Here is a 24,929-nt window from a genome sequence, read left to right as displayed (position 1 = left end):
ACAGTGGTTTGTGTCTTCATGCCAAGGAAAACTATGAAGAGTTTTTTCTTCTGAGGAGAATTAACACTGTGTTTGCAAATGAACCAAAAGCAGAATTTGGCTTTTTTAACTGTTTTAAGTATGGGCATCTTCCTCAGAGTGATGTACAAGATTCAGGTCTTGTTTAAACAAAAATCAATATTTAAATGAAATAATTTTTTTACCTAGGATTCCAACATCAGGATATAAATATAATTATTTAATATACATTTTAATATTCAATAGATATTTAATATATTTTAAAATATTCAATTAGTAAAAACAAGAGAATATAAAAAATCCTGCTATGTGAGATTGTTTCCCACATGCCCAGAGAAAGGAAGAAAGATGCACACAAATGTTCAACATGCACAATTTTCTTGGTGCAGGACTGGCTCCCTCCTTAGGAGTGGAATTCAGTGAAATAAGACTCCTCTCAAAAACAAAGAGTGAGCAACAAAGGATAAGTGACCCAGTGATTAGCCAGAGGCTAATAGGAATGCAAGGGCAGAGTGACAGATTGCATATTGGAGGAAATCTGATCTGGAAATTAATTTGAAGGCTTCTGCAGTGGAGACTGCAAAAGAACTGGGTTTGAAATCTTTCTGAAGGACATAAATATATGAAAATTCTGACTTGCTTGTGTATAAAGTGTTGTATCATACAGGAGGGAAGGCTAATGGGTAAATAAGGTTGAATTGCAATTTAGAGGAATTTTCCTTTCCCTCCTTCCCCACTTCATTTTTTAAAAAAATTAGAATGAAATATGCAGCTGCCTGCAACTTAGCATGAAAAATTGGGTTAATTTACTTACAAATTCTAGTGATCTAGAAATCTGCATGCTGTAATTTTCTCTGGTTGAAAATATGCTCTGTTATAGGAGAGTAAATCAGGACAGCAGATAAATACCTCAGCACACACAATCAACAGCTGCATGTCACTAAAGATACATAAACATTGGGAAAAACCAGAGCTTTTAATTGTGAAGAAGTGAATATTATTATTTAGTGACTTACCAAATGGTTTTAATTTAACCTTGTGGTAGGTAGATGTCACTTTGTGTTAATAGAATTCTATTTCTTTATTGGGACCACCTTACTTTTTCTTAAAAATTTAACAGTGACTGCTGTAGTACAGCAGTGTCTGAGTCCTCACATCTTTTAAGATTCAAAAAAGTCCTTAGATTAAAAAAAACCCACAAACTTATTCAAATATCAGCTTATGAAGGTTTGCCTTTTCAAAATGTAATGTTTTAATTTTAAAGCATGAATAAATACACTGTGGTAATATTCTAAAGAATTACTAAATACAGAACAGTAAGATTTGAGTACAACAGATGAGTTTTTGTCAGGGATTGAATGTAACACTAAAATTACTATATACTATTTACTAAAATTACTATTTACTATTATTAAAATGACTTGCTGCTGCAGGATGGAAATTAGTTTCACTTAGGCTTTGATGCTCGTTGAAGCTGTTTGTAAAGCTTGATTTTTTGAGTAGTTCTCTGTTGGTTACATAAAAAAGCAACATGAAGAGTATGTGAAGGAATCAGACTGGTATAAATTGGGATTTAAAAACCTCTCATTCATTCCTTTGATCACAGTATTTAGTGAAGGAGAAAAGTGGCACTGTGAAGGAGCTTTTGGACTGCTTTCTGCTGAATAGAATTAGAAGCACTTAATTTCAAGTCAATAATCCTGTAAGAGTAGCTAATAATTTCTCTTCTGCTTCACAGTTCCTGTACAGTTCTGCACTTGCTATTATTGTTGGGATTTTGTTGGTGATGGATTTGTCATGAGAAGCAGGGATCCGTCACTGATAATCCTCTTAGCTCTAAGGGCCAAACCTTGCAGTATATAAAAAATCCCTTTCAAGTCCTATACTTGTGTTTGAATTTCTGCCTTGTATTTATTTAGTACAACAGCAATTGAACAACTATGAAAACTCAGTCTTTAAAAAACCCTGTTGTATTGAGAGAAACAAATATTATTTACTCTCATCATGAATCATGTCTCATGAAGAGGAGGGAGGATGCTGCAGCCTTACAGTCTCTCTCTACCCTGTAGGTCTGTATTCCAGGTAGAAGGACAAGCCTATATATTACATTATTTTGCCTTTTAGTCCTTTGGGTTATGTTTTCCTTGTTTCAAGACTCACACTGTAAGAGTCTCTTTGGAAGCATTAGCTGACATCGGTGCAGAACTTGCAGCTATTTTTAAAGGAAGTATATGAGAAAATAAATTCTGGTTCTGGTGCCGCGGTGTCTCACGCGGAGCTGAGATGTTCCAGGCACAGCCCTGCTGGTGCAGCCCTGCTGGCTGAGATGCTGCTGGTCCCCTGCTAAATCTGTCCTGCTTCTGTTTGCAGCCATGTCATCTTATCTGTTAATTGTCAAGTCTGAACTTCCTGGGGCTGTTGCTGGGCTTTTGAGCGGAGCCGAGAGCGGGTAAGGAAAAATGCTTCGAGCATTCTGTGTTTGTCCTGAAGAAAAAAGAGGTCCAGCACTGCTGAAAGTGATGTGTGCTGACACTTCTCTGCTCTCACACTTGAATTTAAATAGTCATTTACATGAGTTGTTGGAATATGAAATGTATTTGGCAAGTGCAGGTCATTTGCAGCACACACACACAGAGCGTGATTCTTTCCTCATGGTGATTTCCTATCCTACGACCTTAAAGTCAGTGGCAAAACTCCATCTACAGGAATCTCCTTCCTGTAATATTGTAAAAGGGGAAGCAGGAAGGTGCTGGGAGGGAGAGGAGAAGAAACATTTCCACTGCTGTCATGTTATCACTTCACATAATTCAAAATCACAGTACAAAAAATGGCAGGCATTTATATGGAAATATTTTGTTGTCTCGCTCTAGTAATTGGACTTGGCTTGGGAAAAATGCCAGGTTTCCAGACTTGGTTTATAATTCCTAAACTTGGCTCCCAGTAAAGAAGTTATTTTTTGCAGTTGAGCTGTAAAGGAGTGTGTCCCTCACATTTCCATTGGAACTGTCACAAGAAATCGAAGGCAAACACTGCAGCTTCAGCACTGAAATATCTTGTTTGAGTTGTTCCATGCTCCTGTCATTCCTTACAGTGTATCTTGGAGTGCCTTACAGCTGTTTTTCCAAACTGCTATTTTCAGATGTTTTGAGCTCAAAACTTGCTCTGGATTGAAATGTGCTGAAATTGTCTCAAGGCTGTGTGATGCTTGTATTATTTCTGAATGTTGTGGGTGAATTTTAAGTGGGAAATCAGTTTGTTAAAAGGTACTTTAGTTAAATTTCTGTTTTATCACTTGCCACTTCTGGATTTTATAATGAGTTTGAAAAATTAACTGTGGCTATAATCTTGCTTTCTGCCCTCTGGGCCCTCAGAGTTTTAGTAAGGTTTTTTGTCAGTTTTCTCTTTTTTTCTAAACTATTACATTTTATATGTGTATATATGTGTATATTACATTTTATATCTGCATGTATGTTATTTTTAGTCTGCTAATGTATCTCTTCCAGCTGTGGTAGTTATCAGCTTTTCATTTGGGTGCTTTAACCTTCTCCTCCAAACTCATATTTCAGACTCTTCATACACAGTGGTGTTGAGCTGCTGCTCTATCTGCTGCATGTCTAACCCAGTCTGTCTAACCCCAGATTTAGGATCTAACATCTCTTACAACTGGTTTTAATTTTATGTCAGCTCTGTTTATGCAAAGTGAATTTTCTTCCAGCAAAGATACATTTTGAAACAGCTTAAGAAAACTCCTGGTAGGTAGAACGTGGAGGTTCAACCCTGTGCTGCTCCAAGGGTTGTTCTGTCTGAAAAAAGCCCTGTGAAAACTTCGTTAAGGTGCCTGTGGGATAATGCTCCCAGGTTCTACCTCAGATCTCCTTGATGTGAGCACCCAGGTTACAGTGTTGAGCTGTTCATTACAAATTACATTACCTGTTGCGATCCTCAGTGATCTGCCAGCAGCCCTGCTTCTTCCTTAGCTGAACCTGCAGTTGGAGGTGGGAATGAAGCTCAGCTTTGCACTCAGAAAGAGCTGAAATTGTCCATAGGAATCCCAACCACAGCTCCATGCTTAGGTGATTGGCAACCTGGTCTCATGCAGTTTCTGCCTCTGTAAATTGGAGTTCTTGCACCAATCAATGTTTATTTAACACAATTTCCCTCCTCTAGTATTTGTCCAAGCAAACTGTTTCAGTGCATTTCTCAAGCAGTATTCCAGGAATATGCACATAAGTGTGCCCACATCTATATTTAATTTCTTTTGCCATATGAATGGCCATGCTACATCATAATCTTTTGTTTCTGTGTATTTTTTTTGCAGATGTTAAGTGTACATTTTTACTAGCTGACCTTTTAAATGGTAGGAAATTGTTCAACAAAAATAGGTAATCAAATACCAAGCCTAAGAAGCAACTTGTTTATTCAAAGGGCATAAATATTGAATAGTTTGATTCACTTTTTTACCTGGAGCACTTGTTTCCAGATGGGATTGCACAACTGTTCTGTGTTTGTTAAGTCATTATAGCATTTGATACGCTTTCATTTGGTGCAGAATTTATCTTAACTGGAGTTGGGATGTATCAAAAATGTCAGTTAAACTATCTGTGAAAGTATTTTATATGCATAAACCCTCCTGAGCTGTGCATTTGGGAAAGCCATTTACAGAATGGTCTGTGCATTAAATTATTTTTATAGGTAGAGGTTAGCAGGTGTGCACGTGTTTGAGAGGCTCAGAGCCAGTCTAACACATCCTCATGTCTTTTTAAAAAACAAAACCACACAGTATGAACACTTACTAATGTGAGTGGAGATGTTTCTGTCTGCATAACCAGAATTCCACATAGTTTTGATGACATGAACATAGTTTCAAATGAGGATTGTGTTAAAAAGTTGTAATTTGTGAGCCCTCTGTTAACATTTAATGACCCTGTCAGAGGATGTGATTGATGCAATTAAGTTGTCTTGCTTGTGTGTTGTATAATTGATATGAACTGAGAGTAAGATCCTAATTTAGAACATATGAATATCTTGTTCTGTTGAATTCAGGAATGAAATTAAAGCGATTTATAAATGTCTGCTTTTAGTTAAAATAAGGGGGAGGGAGGAGAAACATCTGCATGCCAAAGCTTTTTCAGCACAGTCAAGGATTTATATTCTGTATTTCATATTTTGAATGCTTTTCTCATGTAGGATTAAATTTACAGATTAGATTGATTTTAAAGGCACTATCAAAACATTTATTCTGCCTTTGGAAAATAACAGCATATTTACATCAGTACTTTGAGGAGCAAATGGACACATTTTCCAATAACCAGCCCAATATGGACTTTTTTGAGGTCTTTTTAAGTATAAGAAGTGGTATTCCAGAATGAAGCAGTGTACAAAATTACTTTTTCTCCTTCATTTCCTCACTGCTATTTTCCTCTCTGTCCCCCCCCCTAAACAAATGGTTCTTCATTTACCATAAAGTAACCAAAATAATTTTCTGTCTGTTCTGCTGAGCTTGTGAACCTCAGTGGCAGCTGTGGGTTTGCAATCAGGAGATTTAAACTGAGGTCCCACATCTCCACATAGTGCATGATCCTTATGCTCTCTGCCATGATGCTGATCCTCCTAATCTGAACATCACCAGACTGGAAAGAAAGAAAGAAAATGTTTAAAAATGTATGAATGATAAATAATTAGAATAAGAATAAGAATAAGAATGAAGAATAAATGCTACAGCAAGAAGCTGATTTTGGCAAAGTTGTTTCTTTACTATAGCAGTAGCAGACAGAACGAATAATACACTTTTTGAAGAATGATGTATTTTCACTCATTTTTAGTACAGACATTGTCAGCTAATGGTTGCTTTGGGTTTGATACAGTGAACATGCCCTCAAACTTGAAATTTCTCTGTTTACATTACACCTTCTTTCCAAACAAGTGACTCAAATGGCTGTCCATTTTGTACAGCAGTAGTAAAAATACCTGTATGATAATTCTGCTTTAACACAGGTGTTATGGGACTTCCCTCATGATAATTTGAGGTGCTGCCTGTTTATTAGGTGCTAACCATATCCTGGACTAAATAAACTGGAAGGTCAAAAGTCAGGGTGTTTATAGGTGGTAAAGTTGGAGGCTGATGTGCAAGATATTTATCAGTACAGGATATGGTTATTGCCAAGTCAGGGCAGGCACCCTCAGAATGTTTCTGTTCCTTAACAACTTATCCATCTGTGCTTTCCTCACTTCAGAGATGGGATTTTGGTGCTTTAAATATATTTTAAATGTGTGAGGACTTAATGTGCTTCTACAATGCTTTTTTAATGTGTGGTTTTATGTATAAACATTCTACCAAATTTCATCAGCATAATTTTCATCCCTTCTGTCCTTTACATCTTTCATGGATGTAGGCAAGGAAGGGCAGCTCAGCAGTGAGTGGGAATTGATGTTGCTGTTTCTTCAGGTGTGTAAATGTGCAGCTCATTGTAGCCCAGTTTTAGACACACACTGTGCTGTGTAAATACTGCTGGAAATCTCTAGAGTATGAAATGCCCTTCCCTCTGACCATTGCTGTGAATCAAGGCAGGGATTTGCATTTTGTGCTGATGAGAATTATGAATTGGCACACATCAGAGCCCTGATCCATGCAGACACTTGCCTGTGGAACATTGCTTGCAGAATGAAGATTATCTGGGAGCTCTGTTTTATATCAGTGTAGAAACTAGGAGTACAAATCCATGTAAATAGCATGTGAGACAGGAAATTATTTTTTCTTGTCCTAGTGGTTGCTTTGTCTAGGAGCACAGTTCTAAGTTGAACATATTTTTAGGACTCCTGAGCTTTGTATCAAACCTAAATCAATTTTCCACCAGGTCTTGGTACCTCGATGGGAGGCTGCTGCTGCTGCTCACTTCAGTCTGCATTGTTTTTCCTCTTGCCCTTCTTCCTAAAATTGGTGAGTAATTAAAGGAGAGAAGAGAATATTATTCTACTTGAGTAGCAATTACAGTTGAAGACTTTAAAACCTTAATGGCTTATTTATTTATTTAAACTGGCAGGGGGCTGCTGGTGGTGGTGATTACTTCAGTTGCTGTAGTGTGTTCTGCCTTCCAGCCCTGCCTAGTTAACCTATTACTTGGGTTGCAGTAGTATTTTGTCTGCAATACTAAAATAAAATCTTTACAGCAGAACATTAAAGAGCTGCATTTACTTACAGCATGCCATTAGTGGTAAGCCAGTTCTAATTCTGCCCTACAAAACTACATAAATGATCTGTGACAGGCACTTGGAATGTTGTTATTCTGAGTCCTAAGCCCCAGATACCAAGCACTGTAATAGAAAACATGCCTAAAATGTAAAGCTTTAGCTGTACATTAGGATCACTTTCCTTATAAATTCTCTTTTATTTTTACTGTTATTTTACAGGCTTTCTTGGCTACACAAGTAGTTTATCATTTTTCTTTACGGTGTACTTTACTCTTGTGGTAAGTTAAAAAGTCTCTGCACAGCTTCTTTTTTTTCTTTTCCTTATTGTTTGAATGTTTTCATAAGGCTGTTTGGAAATTAATTGTCTTTCCCTCCCCCTTAATTTTTTATGTGAAATTTAGAATTTTCTTCAAGTTCCGTATGTGCTTGCTTAGACTGATTACATTTGTTTTGCTGAGGCTGGGAATTGTGTATGAACTTCCAAGCATGTGAAAAGAGTTAAAATAATTAAATTTTGGGCTGGTAAATATAACAATTCTTTTTTTTTTTTTTTGCTGATGGTGCAGCAAAGGGAGCTGGCACATATATTTTTGTTTCCCTACTAACAGAGGAATGGAATTCTGTTTTCTTAACTTCTAACTACTACTTACTGCAACTAGTACAGCAGAAAATTTAATATACTCCAAAATAAATTAAATTTACATGTATAATGGAGTGACAGAGTTCAGAAAAAGGCAAAGAAAACTAGAACTTCATTAAGGCAGTTTACAAGATTCATTAATATGTCAATGACCTTATTCTCCTCTCCAGCTGAAAGGAAAAGTTCTTTTCTCTGAGCCATATGGGGGTTTTTGACCCTGATGTTCACCCTCTCAAGGCCCCTGTGAGGTAGATGTTTCCAAATATCAAAAGTGAGACCTGCTAGGCAGATCTAAGAGAGAAAATGTGCCTTTAAGTTGCACTTTTTTTTCTTTTTAAAGGGAAAAAGTGTGTTAATGCACATGTGTAATATGTGGTACAACTGAGCAGCTCTCACTCTGTCATCTATTTCATCTTTTTGAATCTTATTTGGGAGCCTGGCAAAAATGTTCCCCCTCTGCCCTGTCACTCTGGCTTGCATTGACTTGCATTTAATACCTGTTTTACAAAGGGATAAACAGAGTTGAAGGCAAGTTGAACAAACATGCCATCCAGGAGACCAAGGCAATCCATTAGGAACTGAACCATGTGATAAAACCAAACTTCAAAGCTGTCAAAACATCTCCCTAGGGTATCCCTGGAGAGCTGCAGTGTTTGTAGGACCTTGGGAAGTATTCTTCTTAAGCTGAATATTGAGAAGCAGCCACAGCCTCTCCAGAGTTAATGGAAATTCATTTGTAATATTTATAAATTACCTTAACTTTTGACCTCTCTCCTAAAATTTATCTTTAAAAGAAAAAAAAATGGAAAAAAAAGGTAAGAAAAAGCACTGAGTATAATGCTGACACAGGCCTTTGGCTGAAGCAAGTTGCAAGAGTTTTAAAACCAGTTCAGCTCCTGGATTTCAAAGGGAATGTGGATGGATCTCTGAGGAGAGCTGCTGTAATGGGTGGATGCATTTGAAAACAACTTCAGTCCTTGAAAAAGCAAATGTGTTAGCAAGAATTGTGTGCAGCCATGCCAAGCTGGGATGAGTTAAACTAGATTTTAGTTTGTGATTCTCTGTGAAAAGAGTGGGTACAAAGTGCTAAGGGAGGAGTACAGACTGCTGGATTTTTAATGAAATGTTAAAGTTTGTGTGCTTTCTCTTTCTTGTTAAATGGCAAAGCAGCAGCCACAGTAAATCTAGCTGAGGTCAAGGTTTTTAAAGCCATTATGGATATTTCCAGAAAACCAATACTCTTGACAGAATATTCCCTGTGACTTGCTCAGGCCCTGAAAGTCAAAGGCATTAAATGTGGTTTAGTTTTCATATCTAATTGCTTTGAAGTGGGTGATATGTGCTGTTGAAATGGTGTTTTAGTTTGCACACTGTTAATTTCTGTGTGGCAGATATGTTTTAATTTGTTCCAGAAGAGAACTGTGTTAGTCATATGGAAGTGATAGAATTATATTTTGCATCTACAGTAATTCTGTGCCTTTTCAAGTGCACACCATCTGTTCAGCTTTTTGCCAGCAAGGCACAATTTTACTGCAGCCTGCAGAAAAGAGACATCAGTCAGTCTGGTCAGGGAGAGCAAAGGGCTGGAGCCTTCTTTGTTCTGGGGCTTAAATGTCCTCTCTGTGCCTCAATATCTCTTCCTTAAAAGCCAAAAAACTGGTTCTAGGCTTTACTTGCAAAAATATTGCAGATACTGAGATGAGCTGATCTAGGAGAAAAACAAGTGTGTGTAACAATTCATTCAAAGCCAGATTCTGTGAGCTCCTGAGCACTTTTGTTGCTGAGTTGTTGAATACTTCCCTGCCTTGAATCATCCAGAAAAAAAATGTGATTGTTAAAATTTTTGTTATTCCTTCTCTTCTTGCTGTGTATATTGGTGAAGCATAAAGACACACTTGTATTTTTTTGTGTGTGTGGAGACAGCATTATTGGTAGTTTGTTCAGCCAAGGTGTTAATGATTGCTGATGGTGTTTGTCTGAATCTCTTGTTTGTGTTCCCAGCACAAAACACGTTGCACATTGGGGGCCTGCCACATGCAATGAGTGATGTTATGCACAGACAGCTTTGCCCAGTGCTGTCAGTGCTGCTGGAATAAAGGGATTCCTGTTTTCCCTCTGCAGGGTACAAAAAATCCCTGAGAATATTAGAACACTTTGAGCCTTTAACTTTATTCTTTAGCAATGTGTCTGGTGTGGGCTTAAAATACCCTTTTTCCACTAGAACCTCTCTTGATTTTTAAGTTTTTTTTCACTTAAAACCAAACATTTTTTGTACTCAAAGGAATGTTTATATGAAATAGGCTTAAAGTTCTAGAGGAGGGTTGTGGTGCCTGCATGACTGCTCAGCTAACTGGGCTGTGCTGCCAGCTTAAAAATCCTTTCCTGTTGGGGAAACTCTTTAGACTACAATTGGAAACCTAAATACATTTAAATAATTAAGCAAGTGGGCAAAAATAAATAGAGATTTTTTTTAAAATGCACCTAGTACATTTTATTTTGTCTTCTTTTATTTCCACAGTCTGTTGTTAATCTGTATTACATTTATTTTAGCAAAATGTTCTCCAGCCTTTTAGGTTTGGCTTGTCTGGTCCTCCCTCTGCAGTGTTTATATATATATTTGCTCTTTAGCTTGCAGGAAGTCTTCCCCTCATCACTGCCAGGCACATTTTCCTTTCCCCAAACCTTGCCCTTCAGCTCCATGCCCCTTCCCAGTGCCTGTTCCAGCTTTAGACAGGAGTGGGGAGTTCCTACAAAGCTGATTACTTTGGAGCCTGCAAAGCCTTCTCCTCTTTGTGTGCCTTTAAACAACCCAGCCCAAGTTATATTTTAGTGTTTGCTGTTTGCAGGCTGCTGTTGAGCAGGCTCTCACCTAGTTCCATACCTTGACTGAGTTGTTCTGTGCAGTTTAAAAAGTGTTCCTGCCACAGTTTGTGTACTCACAGTTTTCTTTCCCCACACTTTGGCCAGAGGTGACATTTGCTTGCCTCTCCTGGCACTGGTGACAAGAGGGAGCATCTACTCCTCTGGGAAACAGCACTTGGCAGCAGGCAGGGCACAGTTCCCTGAGCCAGGAGAGGAACTCCCTTGCATGTTATTCTTCTCATGAATCTGAGTCTTTAATTAAGTTTTTAATGATTTGCTCTAGGCTTCAAAAGAATTATAACCTCTGCAGCCAGGCAACTACAATAGGAAATTAATTAGGGTGAGGAGAGCAATGCAACTATCATTTTAAACTGGGCTCCTGAAAGAGGAGGTAACATTGCTTACTTTAATTTCCCTTTGATTTTCAACCCTGTTACTTGGCAGTCCCTAAACCAGCAGGGTGTAGCTGAAGGCCCAATGACATTCTGGGACAATAATTGCATTTATTGTTTTTCCTTTGCTTTCTAGTCCAAACCAGATGTTTCTGCCTTTCAAGATTAGCCCTGGGCTCTGCTCTATCTCTGTTGAGGGCTCGTGTGCTGCGGGTGCAGGCTGGGCTCTACCACAGCAGCAATCCTGCCTGGGAGGGGAGTCTGCTTGCATTTCAGCTCATGGCAGAGCCCACTGCAGTGCCCTGGAGTATTCACATGCTTTTTGAGCAGAGAGAAGCTGTGAGACAAGCAGAGAAGAAGGAAAACACAATTCTTATCCTGCTTGCTCTGCTTGTGTTGTGTTAAAGTAGAATGTAATATAGAGATTATTTACCCAAAGTGAATGTAATATAGAGAATGTAATATAGAGATTATTTACCCAAAGTGAATGTAATATAGAGAATGCAATATAGAGGTTGTTTACCCAAAGTGAGGATGCTTTGTTCCCTTGGCCTATCAGGGCCAAGAAGTGTGTGTGTGTCAGAGAGAGAATGAGAGATGAGTGCAGTGTGAGCAGTTGTAAGCACGAGTGAGTGCAGAGCAAATTCAGTTTAAATGCAATGTACATAGTACAGTGTAATACAGCCTTCTGATGGTAAAGTCAAATGCATCATTCTCTCTCCCCTTTGATTTACAATAGTGCCCCACCTCCAGAAGCCTGGCCCATGAGGCTGCCAGCTGTGCAGGGTGAGCAGCTGCATGGAATGGCACTGACAGGCTTTGCTGGCCAGTCTCCTCCTGGTGGCCTGGGTGCCAGGCAGGGCTGCTGATTTACTGGGGGTGCAGCTCCCTGCTGGGGGTTCCAGCAGGCTGATACTACTGCTATGTGTATCTAAATTGAAAACTGATTTTTAGGATATCATTCATACATGAAATATGGTGTGTCTGCAGGTTGTGATTAAAAAATGGTCGATTCCTTGTCCTCTACCTCTGAGCAGTGCCATAGAGACTTTACAGGTAAAGTGCATGCTGGTTTGAAGTTCTAATTTTATTAGTAAACTGTATTGCTTTTTTACATTAACACTTTCAGAATGGCTTGCAATTTAAATTCCTTCTTTTATTAATCATCACAGAATCTGAAAAGTTTCATGTCTGTGGTTTGGGCTTATTCTTTCATTATGCCTTTTTTTTTTTTTCTTTGCATTTATGTTTTACAGGTTTCAAATTCTACTGGGGATTGTAAAGCAAAGCTCTTTCATCTTTCAAAAGAGGTAATCTCTATTAACAATACACAAACTTAAAGGGGGGTGTAGGTATTTAAAAAATTGGGGTTTAAACCTTACCCAGGGTAAGCTGTCCTTGTGTAAAACTCGTTATGGGCTGCTGAAATATTTTCTGTACCTGCTGCCAACTGCTATCCAGTCTCACTTCTTTTTTTTTGTATGAAAGCTGATTGTCCAAGTTAGCATTTATGAAAATATTTTGGAAATATGGCCAAAGAAGAAAATATAACAGCTGAAGCAGTGGTCAGCCTCATCATGCAATCAGATCAAGCCCTCAGCTGGAAGTTGGTGCTGCTTGGCTGTGTGCTCTTGGTTCCTGGCAGGGTAGAGCAGCTTTCCTGAAACCAACCTTAGTTTTTCCTCACCTGAAGCTGATCCTTCAGGTCTGCTGCAGTCTTGTGCATCTCATTGGGTTCCAGCCCTGGTATTTGTTAATTAACATGGCATTTAAATCATGTAACACCCAGCAAGGCTTGCAGGAGGGGAGGTGTTATGTAGAGCCCTGGTCTCTGGGGGGTGAAGAGGGAGGGAAAAAGGTAAATCTGGGATTGGCCTGTAGTGACATCTAGGAGGGATGTGGCTGCACTTCTCTGAAAAAACAAAAGTCCACCCTACCCTCCCAAGAAAAAGGAAAGGAAAAAAAAACCTTGGGCAGTGCAAACATCAGACAAATGTTGTCTGTAGATCAAAAAGAAATGGTGCTTTGGCCAGAAACATCTTATGTGAGATTCTGGCCTTTTGTGCTTTGAAGACTCTCGGGACTCATCTCTCCTTCTTTTTAAAATTGCCTTTATCAATAGAAAGTGGCAAATCTTTACCAGCATGGGCCTGATTATTTCAGCACAAAAGTGTTTGTTATAGCACAGCTTATTCTACTTGGCAGTTGCAGTAAGCTGTACTAGATGATTCATCTCTTTTATTACAAATTTTTGGAATAATACACCACTAATTGTGTGGTTGCATCTTTAATTACATAATTGTCTTAAAACTTGAGATGCCAAAGCATGTTATATTTCCTGTTAATATTTTCTGTTATATTTTATATTTCATCCAAATTTTTCTGAAGGAGTAATAAAATAGTGAGGTCAGGGTGAAGGAATCAGTAATTTGACAGCCATGGATATTAGAATTTGGAAAAATTCTTAGAGAATTTCACAAGTGATACACTGACTCTGGGACACATCCTGCTCTTTCTACAAATGTACTTGGCTTCAGTATAGTGAAAAAAGAAAATCTCCCAGATTTTGGGTTATAGGCAGCATGACTTCAGATGAAGAAACTGAGCTATGTCCACTTGAACTGACATGACTTGAAAAGGTTGAATTTTTGTGGACTGATTAGAGACACCATTTCTGTCTTGTGGAGATTTATCTCAAAGCATTCATCTGGAAATTTTTCCACTGACTTCCAGCACTTGAACTGAATTCTGAGTTCATACAGATATTTTTCCAACCAGCAGTAACAGCAAACAACTTACAAGATGTTTTCTTTCTCTTTCAGAGTGCTTATGCAATACCAACTATGGCCTTCTCTTTTCTGTGCCATACCTCAGTCTTGCCAATCTACTGTGAGCTCCAAAGGTAATGTATGAACACATGCAATATTAAAATAGAATTATAACCTTTTTTGTAATACTTTCCCTGAGTATTTTTTATTTTTAGATCAGTGCAGAATTCGCTGCAGAATAAGGAGCTTTCATGGTTTTGGGAAATGTACAGTTTTAGTCTGTCCTGGCTTTTTCTCTCTTAGAGGAATGAAAAGTAACAAATGTGGTTCCATCATCAGTGTCAGGATATTGTCCTGCCCTGGACAATCAGGAGGAAAAAAAGGTCATTTCCTAAGATACTTTAATAGCCATTTTTTATGGCTGTAACTGAACGTGCATTTGGCCATATCTGATCCAATGATGATTTTGACACAGATTCTGTTCCTGTCTCTGTACAGGTATCATCCTGGTAAATCCCAGTTTTCATTTAAAAGAGACACTGGGAAGTCTAAATTCCATACAAGATGGGGACAGTGTTAATTGTCTGCTTGAAAAGTGCCTTTTTAATAACCAGATTAAAAATACTTTCAAACCCCCTAAATATCAGTGACAGCACAGACCTCAGCAAATCAATCCTCAGTGGCCTTAAATTAGGCCAATATTTCCTTATGAAATGCAAGGTACTGTATAGATTGTGCTGTGTTTAATCAGCCTCAATGCAGTTAAAACACCACTAATTTCCTTTTCTTTCTCCATTTTAGTCCATCCAAAAGGAGAATGCAGAATGTCACTGTCACAGGAATTGGGCTGAGTTTCCTAATTTACTTCATATCTGCTCTCTTTGGGTACCTGACATTTTATGGTAAGTGTATTCTTCAGGTATTCCTTAGAACCAAAGTTAATGATAAAAGATAAATGTCTTCTGCCTGGAATGCTTCAGGCACTAGAACACTTGAACCCTCAGAATTTAAAAATTCAAAAGGAAAGGCTTTGAGCTGGGTTTTCCAGCACTGCTTCTGGTTCCTGAGCCAGAAATGTGTTTTTGATACATGAACTGAACCAAGAAGTGCACATTTCCTAGAAATGTTGTTGATATTTGATGAAGTAACTGTACCTTTTTATTAGCAATAAGAAGAGTGGGTGGGGTAGCAAACACTTGCCCTACCAAATTCTACAGACATTTTCATTTGCTGTGCAATTTAGGTGACAGTGTGCTGCAGTACCAATTTAATTACTCTACATTTGGACTTCTGAATACTCCTGGGTACAGATTTTCAGTACAGTTTAAACATAGATGATTTTTTCTGTCTGGCATTCTTGTACTTCAGAAAGATTTCAGGCCCCTTTTTGTAAAGGTCCATCCCAGCCCTGGCATGAGTAGGTGAGTGTCCATTTCATACAGCAGAGACAACACAACTGGTTTGTTGAATTTCCTCTACTTGCTGGTTCTGTTGTAGTTTCATACCAATGCTGTCACATAAATGCATCACAGTCATCCATGAGGATCCTTCTGATGTCTTCTGAAAACTCTTATTATGAGATGTTCACATGCTAATCTTCATTGATTGGAATGAATAAAAATTCTTACAGGAGACTGTAAGGCAGTGAATGAAAGTTCTGATGAGGATTTCCTCTCCTTTCAAGTGTTTCATAATTCTTGATTGTGGGGATGAGATGGTGTCTAACAGAGTACCAAGAATATTGGCTTTCAGTATATAATAATTCCAGATTTTTAGGGACTTTTGGGCCTTTTATCCCCAAGTATAAGCATGTCTGAAAATATTCCCTAGATATCCAGAAACCTTAGAAAAATTATATGAGGATTTTTGAACGCCCTAATGGTCTGTTGGCCACTGTTTGCTGGCTGTCTCCATGAGGTTTGCTGGAGAATATAAATAAATACAAATTTAAGTGCAACTCAGAGAGGTTCAGTAGGCAGTGCAGGGTAATCATCTATCCAGATGAAATCTTAATAAGAAGGGAAAAAAATAAAGAGGAAAAAAATAGTCCTGGAAGCCATCCCAGTTCCTGTTACCTTTTCTGCCATGATTTCTTTGTGACCAGACCCTGCCTTCACCTCTCAGTCTGTTTCACTAGGAATGGTTTGGGTTTTCTGCAGGCTTGATTTCCTTTAGGGACTCTAAGACTCAGGAGCCTGAAATGCTGGAATCAAGAGTGGATGTCTGTAAGAGACTTGTGTTGTTTGTTTGGATTTTTCCCCTTGCAAGCTTCTTCTTCTTTTCACTTTTTGGTTGTCTTGTTTAATTAACTTACTTCTTTAAACAGAGAAAGTCTGTTCCCTGTTCCTAAAACACCAGTCTGAGAAAATGTAAAACATTTTATATTAAATTGGAAACAAAAGAACAGTTCCCTCTTTGAAATGAAGCATGTTTCATCTCTCTGTGGTTCAGATGGTTTCTTCTGTTTTCTGTGAATTTGAAACTTCACAGGGTGACCAGACTTTGAAAATTTCAGTGTATTCTGAAGTCCAAAAAAGCAGATTTAAGATTAAAAAAGAAAAAAATCAGGGGTAGCAGACTACTCTCAGTGCTCTGACTTTTGCTGTTTAAATTTCCTCCTTTTTTTGAAGCTGTGTCCTTCACATTTGTGTCTTTTCTTTAGGCATCTTTGGCTTCAGCAGAGACTCTGCATGGCCTTACCTCCTGAAATTTTTAATTTCCCTGAAGATTTTCCTTCCTAGTGTATCAGTAATGCCAGAGTGTATCTGCATCCCACAAGCAGATGGATCCATTGGAATGTCACCTTAATTAATTAGCTCCCCATTGATTAACAAAGCAATTAATTTGTTTTGTTTTCAGACAAAGTGGACTCTGAGCTGCTGCAGGGTTACTCCAGGTACCTGCCCCACGACACCATCATCATGACAGTGAGAGCAGCCATTCTGTTTGCTGTGCTCCTGACAGTGCCTCTGATCCATTTCCCAGTGAGTATTCCTGAGGGCTCTGCAGCTGGCACTGAGCACTGGGCACTAATGTTTTGCAGACTGCAGTCCTTGAGTCACATCTAGTCCTGTGTATCTTATTCACTTGTCAAGTGATTGATCAAAGACCACATATTTGCATATGTTCCATGAAAGCTCCAAAATAACAGCTAACCACTAAGCTAATTTGTGCTCTTGAGACAGATTTCAGATTAAAACTAGCCCACAGCATTGTTTCTAATTTAGAGAATTCAGAACTTCTAAAGTTTATTTAGTTTGATTTTTTTTTTCCCCTCTTAAATTGAGTTTTGCTGACTTGGTTTTTCCTTTCTACATGCACGCACCCACACACAAACACACTTGTACTTGAAACTCAATTTGATTGTAAATTAAAAACACATATAGACCTATTTCACAAAAATAAACTCTAGTTTAGCTTATCAATGCTGTAGTAGAATTGAAAATCCATTCTTTTAGGAACTGGCAAAACTCTGTGTATGGAAGCACTGTATAGGTTATGTATCAGTTGACAACATGCTGACATTTGCTACCAGGCATTTTCAAAGAGACAAAGACTGTCCCCCAGGCCTTCTTTTGTCCCTCCAAAAAAGGGAGGGACCAGTCATTTCTTCAGACTAATGACCATGTGATAAATCTTGCTTTAATGCTGTAATAAATCTACACTACAGAGAGACAAAGCATTAAACTATTACTGATCTTCTGGCATTTTGATTTTTAAAATGTTCTTTTACATCTGGAATGATGTAATTCTTCAAGTCATGAAATTGAGGTAAGATCAAAAAATATGTGTGTGTATTTATGTATTTACCCACACAATGTTTGTCTTTTATTGTGCAGGCAAGGAAAGCTGTGCTGATGGTATTTTTCTCTCATCTTCCTGGGTCATGGATTTGCCATATCCTTGTCACCTTAACACTGAATGCAGTTGTTGTTCTGTTTGCAATGTATGTGCCAGACATTAAAAATGTATTTGGAGTAGTTGGTAAGTTCTTGTGGTGGTTGGTTTTTTTTGGGTTTTATTTTAATTCAAGAAATTCAGTATATGATTCTGCAATGTGCTTCAGTCTTCTCTAAACAAAATCTTTCTGTTTATTAAAGGTTCAACCACATCAACATGTTTGCTTTTTGTATATCCTGGACTATTTTATCTTAAACTTAACAGAGAGGACTTCATATCACCACAGAAACTTGGGGTATGTTTTCTGTTTTCTCATCTGCACTAATAACATTTAAACAGCCTCATTTTAAATGCATTTTAATACACAGTGGAGCACACAATCCAAGGGGCAAAGCTCTTGTTTGCATTGCAGCTCACAGAATCTCTGAGCATTTTCTTTCATCCCTCCTGGTAGCTCTGGTCTGTCTGAAACTCCTTCTTCAGCAGAGTTTTTTGGCAGGCAGTGTGTGCATGTACTGGGCAATTGGTCTGATATGTGCTTTTCCCTGTAGTTTTCAGATGTTGGCTTTTAATCCAGCTTCTGCTCAGTTTTTACCTCTAACTCTGTTGTCTGAGCAGTTGGCACAAATCTAAATTGTATTTAAGTGGAACAGTTTTTGTGCTTGTTTTCTATAAAAGACTTTGCAAAAACATCTTTGTTTTTGGTTCTCTTCCTTTTTGTTTGGTTTTTTTTCTCCTCTTTGTGGTTTCTCTTTTGTTGTAGTAGGTTAAGTTCTGAGCTGGAATTTGTGCAGGAGCCTGCTTTTTGCACTGTAACTGTCTGTCTTCATTTAACCACTGCTCAGCAGAGTGGCCAAGATGCTGACAAAATGTTTATACATAGTTTTTCTGCCATTCTTATGATTCATGGAGCTGCTCTTGTATTGACAAAACAGGGAATCTGAAAGAAAATATAATAATGATGCCCTCTGACCATCTAAAGTCATGGCTAGTTCCAGCAGATTGGGAACCTGTTATAAATCAGCAGGCTGCAGTCTCTTGAACTGTGGTTTTATCATCATCTGGCTAGTCAAAAATGTTAAAAATCCATTGTAATTTTAATTGTATTTTGAGTAAAATATGAATCAGTTTCTCCATTCCTTTAGAGTTCTAAAGGGCAAATTATTTTTTGTGCAGCTGGATAGTGTGACTGCTCCAGGAGTTCCCAGGGAACTATGCCAGGCTTGGTTTAGTTTCCCACTAAGCAGATTCTTTGTGTTTGAAGACTGAATAATTTGAAACAGTACAGATTTATTTTAAAAGTCACTATTTGTACCTGTTCTTGGCATTAATTTTTGCTTTTCTTTCTTCACAGGCATGTGCCTTGGTTGTTTTTGGCATTTGTGTTGGCCTTCTCAGTTTGGTTCTGATAATTTTCAATTGGGTTGATCAATAAGAGCTATTGACAGTGTGACCTGAGCTCCAGGGGGACAGCAGGGAGCAGAGAGGTGCCAGCACTGCTGCAGTGAGTGCTGCACATCCCAAAGGGACACTGACCAAAGCTGCCAAGGAAGAAGCAATGCTCCTTTCACCTCCTTTACTGATGGTCCTTCTTTAATCTTCAGTCACTCTTCAGTTACTGGGCAATTCATCTTTGCCATTCTAAAATAAGAGGTTTTGATGATGTAATAAGGACAGGTAAAAAGGTCTTGAAAATTTCTGCAATGCAAAAATGGTTTAGGGCACATGGTGAAAAAACCAGAAACTTGAAATAACTTGTCCTTTCAGAACAAGGTGAGCAGACATTACATCAGTCTTTTTGTGCATAGTGTGATTTGTGCACATAGGATAGTGCACATTGTCCTAATCCTTGAAATATTCCTGTTGCTTGACTAATTTCCAAAATTTCAGCCAGTTCACATTAAGAACTTGTTGACTCCAAGTGTTTACCCGAATTTATCCTAAGATGGATCCAGAGACCAACTGCCTTAGCTCAGTTTAATGGGCATGTCATGATAATATTTTTTAATTGTTTTTTCAAGTACAGTTTTTCTGTGTCAGCACACTTGAATCATCCTGATTAATTTTTAAATTAATTTTGCCCATCAAGCACAATAGCTTTTAGTAGCATTTCATTTTGATGTTTTCATTTTGTAGTTAATAATAGACATTTTTCAATTAATATCTACTTTTGAGTAGTACTCAAAGTACCTCAGTATTCCTCCAAGTGAAAAACTTCTCTTTTTCTTTCTTACTCCCATTTTTACAAATCTTTCAGGTTTGAACTAAAGCGTTTCTATATTTTATGTTCTTTTGTGTGTCAGAGAAGATTTGGGCTTAAAAGATGACAATCTGCCTCTGCTGAAAACAAAGGGAAATTTTACTTTTATGGAACCCTAATTTTACCTCAGATGTCTGTGAACTTCCATGTAGTCTTTTATAATTCCTTATTTTTTAGGCCCCTGCATGTGAAAGCAGTTTCCAACACCAGGTGGGCTTTGAAAATGATGTACCCACAAGAAAAGTTTTCTTGGGTACCCACAAGAAAAGTTCCTCATTTTAGTAGATTGAAAGCAGTGGCTGAGACCATGGGGAGGTTTTTAGCATTTCCTTCTCTCAGGTGGGATGTGATGGCCCTAAAGTGGCCTTATCTCCTCAGAGATTTCATGCCCTAAGGAATCAAAAGCTGATAGATCCTGTCCTGTCTAAAGGGGAGGAGCAGCAAAAAGCAGAGTTGGAATCACCTTCTCCATTCCTGATTTCTCCTGCCAGCAGATCACTTGGCTCTCTCAGGGTCCAGGAGTTACTTTTCATTTTGGATGGATGGCCTGAAGCACCCAGGTGCTGCAGGTTAGTGCTGCTTCAGAAATCCTTTTTGCTTGGAAGTCTCCTTCTCCCTAGGAGCTTAATTTAGAAACAGACTCTGTGGTGAGGCCAGGGAGCTAACTCAGAAATTTTGGTAGGATCCCAAAGAAAAAGATCCCTGGAAAGGACTGCAGTTCTTTTTCTATCAAAGTTTCTAGCAGAGGTTTCTTGAGTCCAGGTGAGCCCTGTAATAGTTTGGCAGTACCAGAAACAGCAGATCCACACTTGGCCAGGAGTTCCCAGCTCTCCTGTGGCACTGGCAGTGGTTCTTGTCACATGTTTACCCAGCAGAAAACCAAGGTGACCACAAGATGTGACATTATCTGCCTAAAAGGTGAACTTGCCTTTATTTTTCCAATTCAAACTGCTGCTAACCAGGTGCAGCTGCCTTCCTGCCTGTGGCTGCCCTTTGATGGCTGACTCTCATGGGCTTTGTTACACTGCAGGGATTCAGATGCTCATGGAATCTCTGGCCATGTTGTAGAAAACTAAATATATGCCTTGTAAAAGTGTACCTTGAGTCAGCACTGACAGCTGTACATCAGGAAGTGATTTGCTGTCTGACTGAACCAGAACTTCTTTGGAAAACAGGAGACCTTCCATTGATGAGAATGAACTCAGGGATTTTTGTCAGACACTAGAATTTAGGGAGTGTATTTATTAGAAATTTTATGGAAATTGTTTCTCATTTATTATCTGCTCTTGTAGCATACTGTTGAGTAGTTCTGGTAGGTCATTACTGCAGTCACTTTTATTTTAAACTCCAACCAGTAATGCTTAAGTCTGAATACTTAGATTATCTGTGAGGGGAGAGAAAGTGGGCAAAGCTTTGCTGAGCTTTTGCTTTTGCCTCCTCTCCCTGAAAAAGCTGAGTCTCACCATGCACTGTACTGCTCTGTTGCCCTGGGGCAGTTTGGTTTGTGTGCCTCACCTTGAAAATATGACTGAGAAAATACCTGAAATAGAGTGTTAATTTTACAGGGGATTCCTTAGTGCTGCAGAAATCACTACAGTATTGTTTTTAATCCTTGGTATTATCCCAACCAGCCTGGCTGCTGACTGACTGTCCTGAAAGGTAACTTTGGAATGATGAATTCCAGTCTTTGAAGTTGATGAGGATGAATGGAAGCAATTCACAGCTCTGCTGAGCTCTGTTATTATATTTTGGCTGCAGAAAGGAGAGCACAGGGGTTTACAGAATGCCTGTTACCTTTCATCTGAGAAAAACCCTAGAAATGCTGCTACTTCTGAGTTTCTGCAGTTCATAACTTAAAATATGGAGAGGCAGAAAAAGAATTTCTGTTCCCAAATTTAGAAGATATGAGTGTTGTTCACAATGAAAAACCAGAGTAATTTATCCTTCTCACCTCCCACAGCTGTGCTGTGCTTTGTGTCTCAAGGGTTTTTCTACAATTGTGCACTTCCATGAAGTTTTTGAGCAGAAGAGGCCTCCAGTGTGGTACTCTCAGTTCATTTAAATGCTGACAAATATTTGCTTCATTATTCTTGCATACAGATATTTTTTTATTCCAAATTTCCAGATTTATGAATTTCAGTGATTCTGCTTTATTGCTTGTCATCAGCATTTTCCAACCTTCTTCACTGAAGACTTGACAGGAACGAATGAAGGGACCCACAGCATTTCTGAACCCACTTGGAAAGGTTCCTTTTCCCCAGTTGAGCAGGAAGAACAATGTGAGAGATGAAAATTAACTGGTTGCCTTTGATTTATTTTCTCCTTTTCTCCTATTTCCATTCCTTGTCCATTTGGAGGCTGCTCAAGTTTCAGCTGGACTGTGGTGAGCTGGGTGTGAAGAATGGTTTTTGTAACCAGCATGGCAGGAAGGAGGCTGCTAAACAACAGAGCTCAAAACTAGGATTATTGTAGAACTTCTTAGTTAGATTTAATTTAACACTTCACCTGAAATTTTTTTCCGGTTGATTTTGGTGTTGAAACCATTTAGTGCAGCTGCTCTCCATACAAAGAAACCTTTGGACATGTTTACTCTTGCTGCCAGTGGGAGAGAATTTTCAGTATTATAAACTGCAGTTTGTGGTGGTGGTTTTGATATTTGTGTGCTTCAGTGGTGTTCATCCAGCCATGCTTCATGTGGAAATGGAATTCCCAAAAGAAATTAATAATCATCTGGATGTAAAAATTGCCCAGCTCATGTCAAACCTGTGTGTTGTACAACAGATTTTCTGTTCTGAGTTCTCTTTGCCTCAGAGTCACTGTGGAACAGCCAGTGTTCCAAAAAATGCAAAAAATAAAGAACAGTTTACACTCTACACAGCTGTGTGTGTGATCCCCACTCTGTTGTGCAGCTGATGTTCTGCAGCACATCCTGAAATGTTCCCAGCTGCCCCTCCCAGGCCAGTCTGCTCCCAGGGATGGATTCTACTCTGAACTGTGCTCTCCAGAACACCAGGATGCAACAATGAGCAATGCAGTTACTGTCCTCCCAGGTGTTGGTTCATGGACAGCAAAGCTGCCTCTTCTGTGCTGTGAACAGGAGCTAGCAGAATTTATTTCAGAGGCTGGTGTTCTTCAAGAATCAGGAGGTTGGAAGTTAACAAATGTAACTAATTCAATGTCTCTCAGCTGGAATGAATGCATCTAACCCAAACTTACTGGTGGTTTGGCTACAACCACTTGCCAGGTAGGAGCTTACCACAAACAGAACTGACCCACACATGAGCATGAGTTTTAGAGCTTTTGAAAATGTCAGTTGTAGTGGAAGGTTGTAGGTCTATCAAAATGCTTTCTCTTAGAAAGGTGAATTCAGTGTTCTTCAATATTTATTTCACAGCTCTGTGCCAGCACTGCCTCTGGGATGTGGGGAAAGGGCGAGCAGTTGGCCTGGGGTGAAAAACTGCTCATGGAGACCCTTGGGATGGGCCTTGCTGAGCAAGGTGAGGGTCAGTGATGGGGAGCAGGCCATTCCCTTACTGCAGCATGGATGTCCTTCCTGGCTCTAAGTCTCAGTGCTCTGCAGCAGCTGTGTCTGTGAGTGCAGCTCCCAGCACTTTGCAAGGTCCAGGGGAGTCCTGTGTCTAACCAAACATGGAAACCCCCTCATCATTGTGCTTCTGCCTTGATTCCAGAGCTGCAGGAAAGTTCACACACGTGGAAATGAGTGCCAACAACTCTGCTCACTTAGTGGTGTTTGCCCCAAGTGGAGCTGGCACCAAGGAGCACAAAGCCCAGCATTTCCATCAGTGCAGGATGGAGCCCTGTGCTGCCCTGGCTGTTTTGGTGCTGTGTCCTGGCTGTGCTCAGGATGAGGGAGAAAGGCTCCTGCCCCAGCACCATCCCTGCTCCCAGCACCTGGTTTGAATTCTGAGCTTGTTTGCACATGAGGTCACACTTTTATTGTCAGCCCAGCCAAGGGCAGGATGGTTCATCTTGGGAAGGTTTGCACTGAGCCTTTACATTGCTGCCATTAATGCCTTGCCCAGCTGATTCCCATTCCACATTTCAGGCATGGTTTAATTGGAGTCACCAGGTGATGGACAGGGAGGTTGGTGTGGTGCCTGAGCAGCCCAGGGGGCAGGATGACTTTTCTGGAGACAGGGTGGAAATTCCTGCTCCACACATCATGGAGCAAATCACAGATGTGGCCAAGGAGAGTTAATGAGCCCTGGAGGCTCTGGGCTGTTCCAATCTGTGCCTTTCAGGAGCCCATCTCACTGCTCCATGGACTGATGTGAGACTGGGTTACTGGGCTCCCCTTCTCTCTGCCCTCCCAGGTGGCTCCACTTGGTACTGGGATTTACACAGGGATGGAGAAGAGATTTGGGATGTGGTTGTGACAACACAGAACCTGTTGGGCTGGAGTTGAGGGCCTTGAAAATCTCAGGCGTCTTCTGTCACTCTTAGCTTTGGGGTGTTCTTTGGGCTGAAAGTGGGGTTTAGTGCAGCATTTCTGGGTGTGTGCAGCTCCTGGCTGGGAATCTCCTGTAGGAAAAGGGTTAAAGAGCCTCTGTTACAGCTTCCTGCAGAGCTGGCACTGGGATGCTCTGGGACTCACTTTTAATGTTTTGCTCCTGGTTTTGATGAACAACCTCCATCCTTGTTAAAGGGAAAGATGAGTGAATGCATGGGGTTTATTCACTTCTCAGCCCACACTTCTGTAGTCCATTTCTCTTTTTCCAAATAAAACAATCAATGTTTGATCCTTTGGGCCAAAGCAGTGAGCAGAATTAGCTGCACATGGATGGGTGCAGACACAGCTTGGGCAGAAACAGAGACAGCTTGGGCAGAAACTGTGCCAAGGGGATCCCTGCCGGCCCATGTGTGCATGGCACTGGGGCAAA

The 24,929-nt window shown here is 39.5% G+C and overlaps 1 protein-coding gene across 1 annotated transcript in view; it reads left to right on the top strand.

Moving 5' to 3' along the window:
* SLC38A6 (solute carrier family 38 member 6) overlaps positions 1-19,366 on the top strand; it is a 35,012-nt gene extending 15,646 nt beyond the window's left edge. Inside the window, exons 6-16 of the mRNA XM_054286755.1 lie at positions 2,389-2,467; positions 6,873-6,955; positions 7,426-7,484; positions 12,091-12,156; positions 12,357-12,410; positions 13,923-14,002; positions 14,670-14,770; positions 16,728-16,852; positions 17,708-17,852; positions 17,969-18,063; positions 19,123-19,366. Coding sequence (XP_054142730.1) covers positions 2,389-2,467; positions 6,873-6,955; positions 7,426-7,484; positions 12,091-12,156; positions 12,357-12,410; positions 13,923-14,002; positions 14,670-14,770; positions 16,728-16,852; positions 17,708-17,852; positions 17,969-18,063; positions 19,123-19,203 — 968 coding nt within the window. The 3' untranslated portion in view covers positions 19,204-19,366. The remainder of the gene's footprint in view (positions 1-2,388; positions 2,468-6,872; positions 6,956-7,425; positions 7,485-12,090; positions 12,157-12,356; positions 12,411-13,922; positions 14,003-14,669; positions 14,771-16,727; positions 16,853-17,707; positions 17,853-17,968; positions 18,064-19,122) is intronic.
* Positions 19,367-24,929: the final 5,563 nt, after the last annotated feature.

The sequence above is a fragment of the Melozone crissalis genome, unplaced genomic scaffold (genome assembly GCF_028551555.1).
Source record: "Melozone crissalis strain CALT ecotype California unplaced genomic scaffold, PUWL_Pcris_2 ptg000056l_1, whole genome shotgun sequence".
NCBI lineage: Eukaryota > Metazoa > Chordata > Aves > Passeriformes > Passerellidae > Melozone > Melozone crissalis.
The sequence above is the reverse complement of the archived record's forward strand: the minus strand, read 5'-3'. Positions and strand labels throughout refer to the sequence as shown.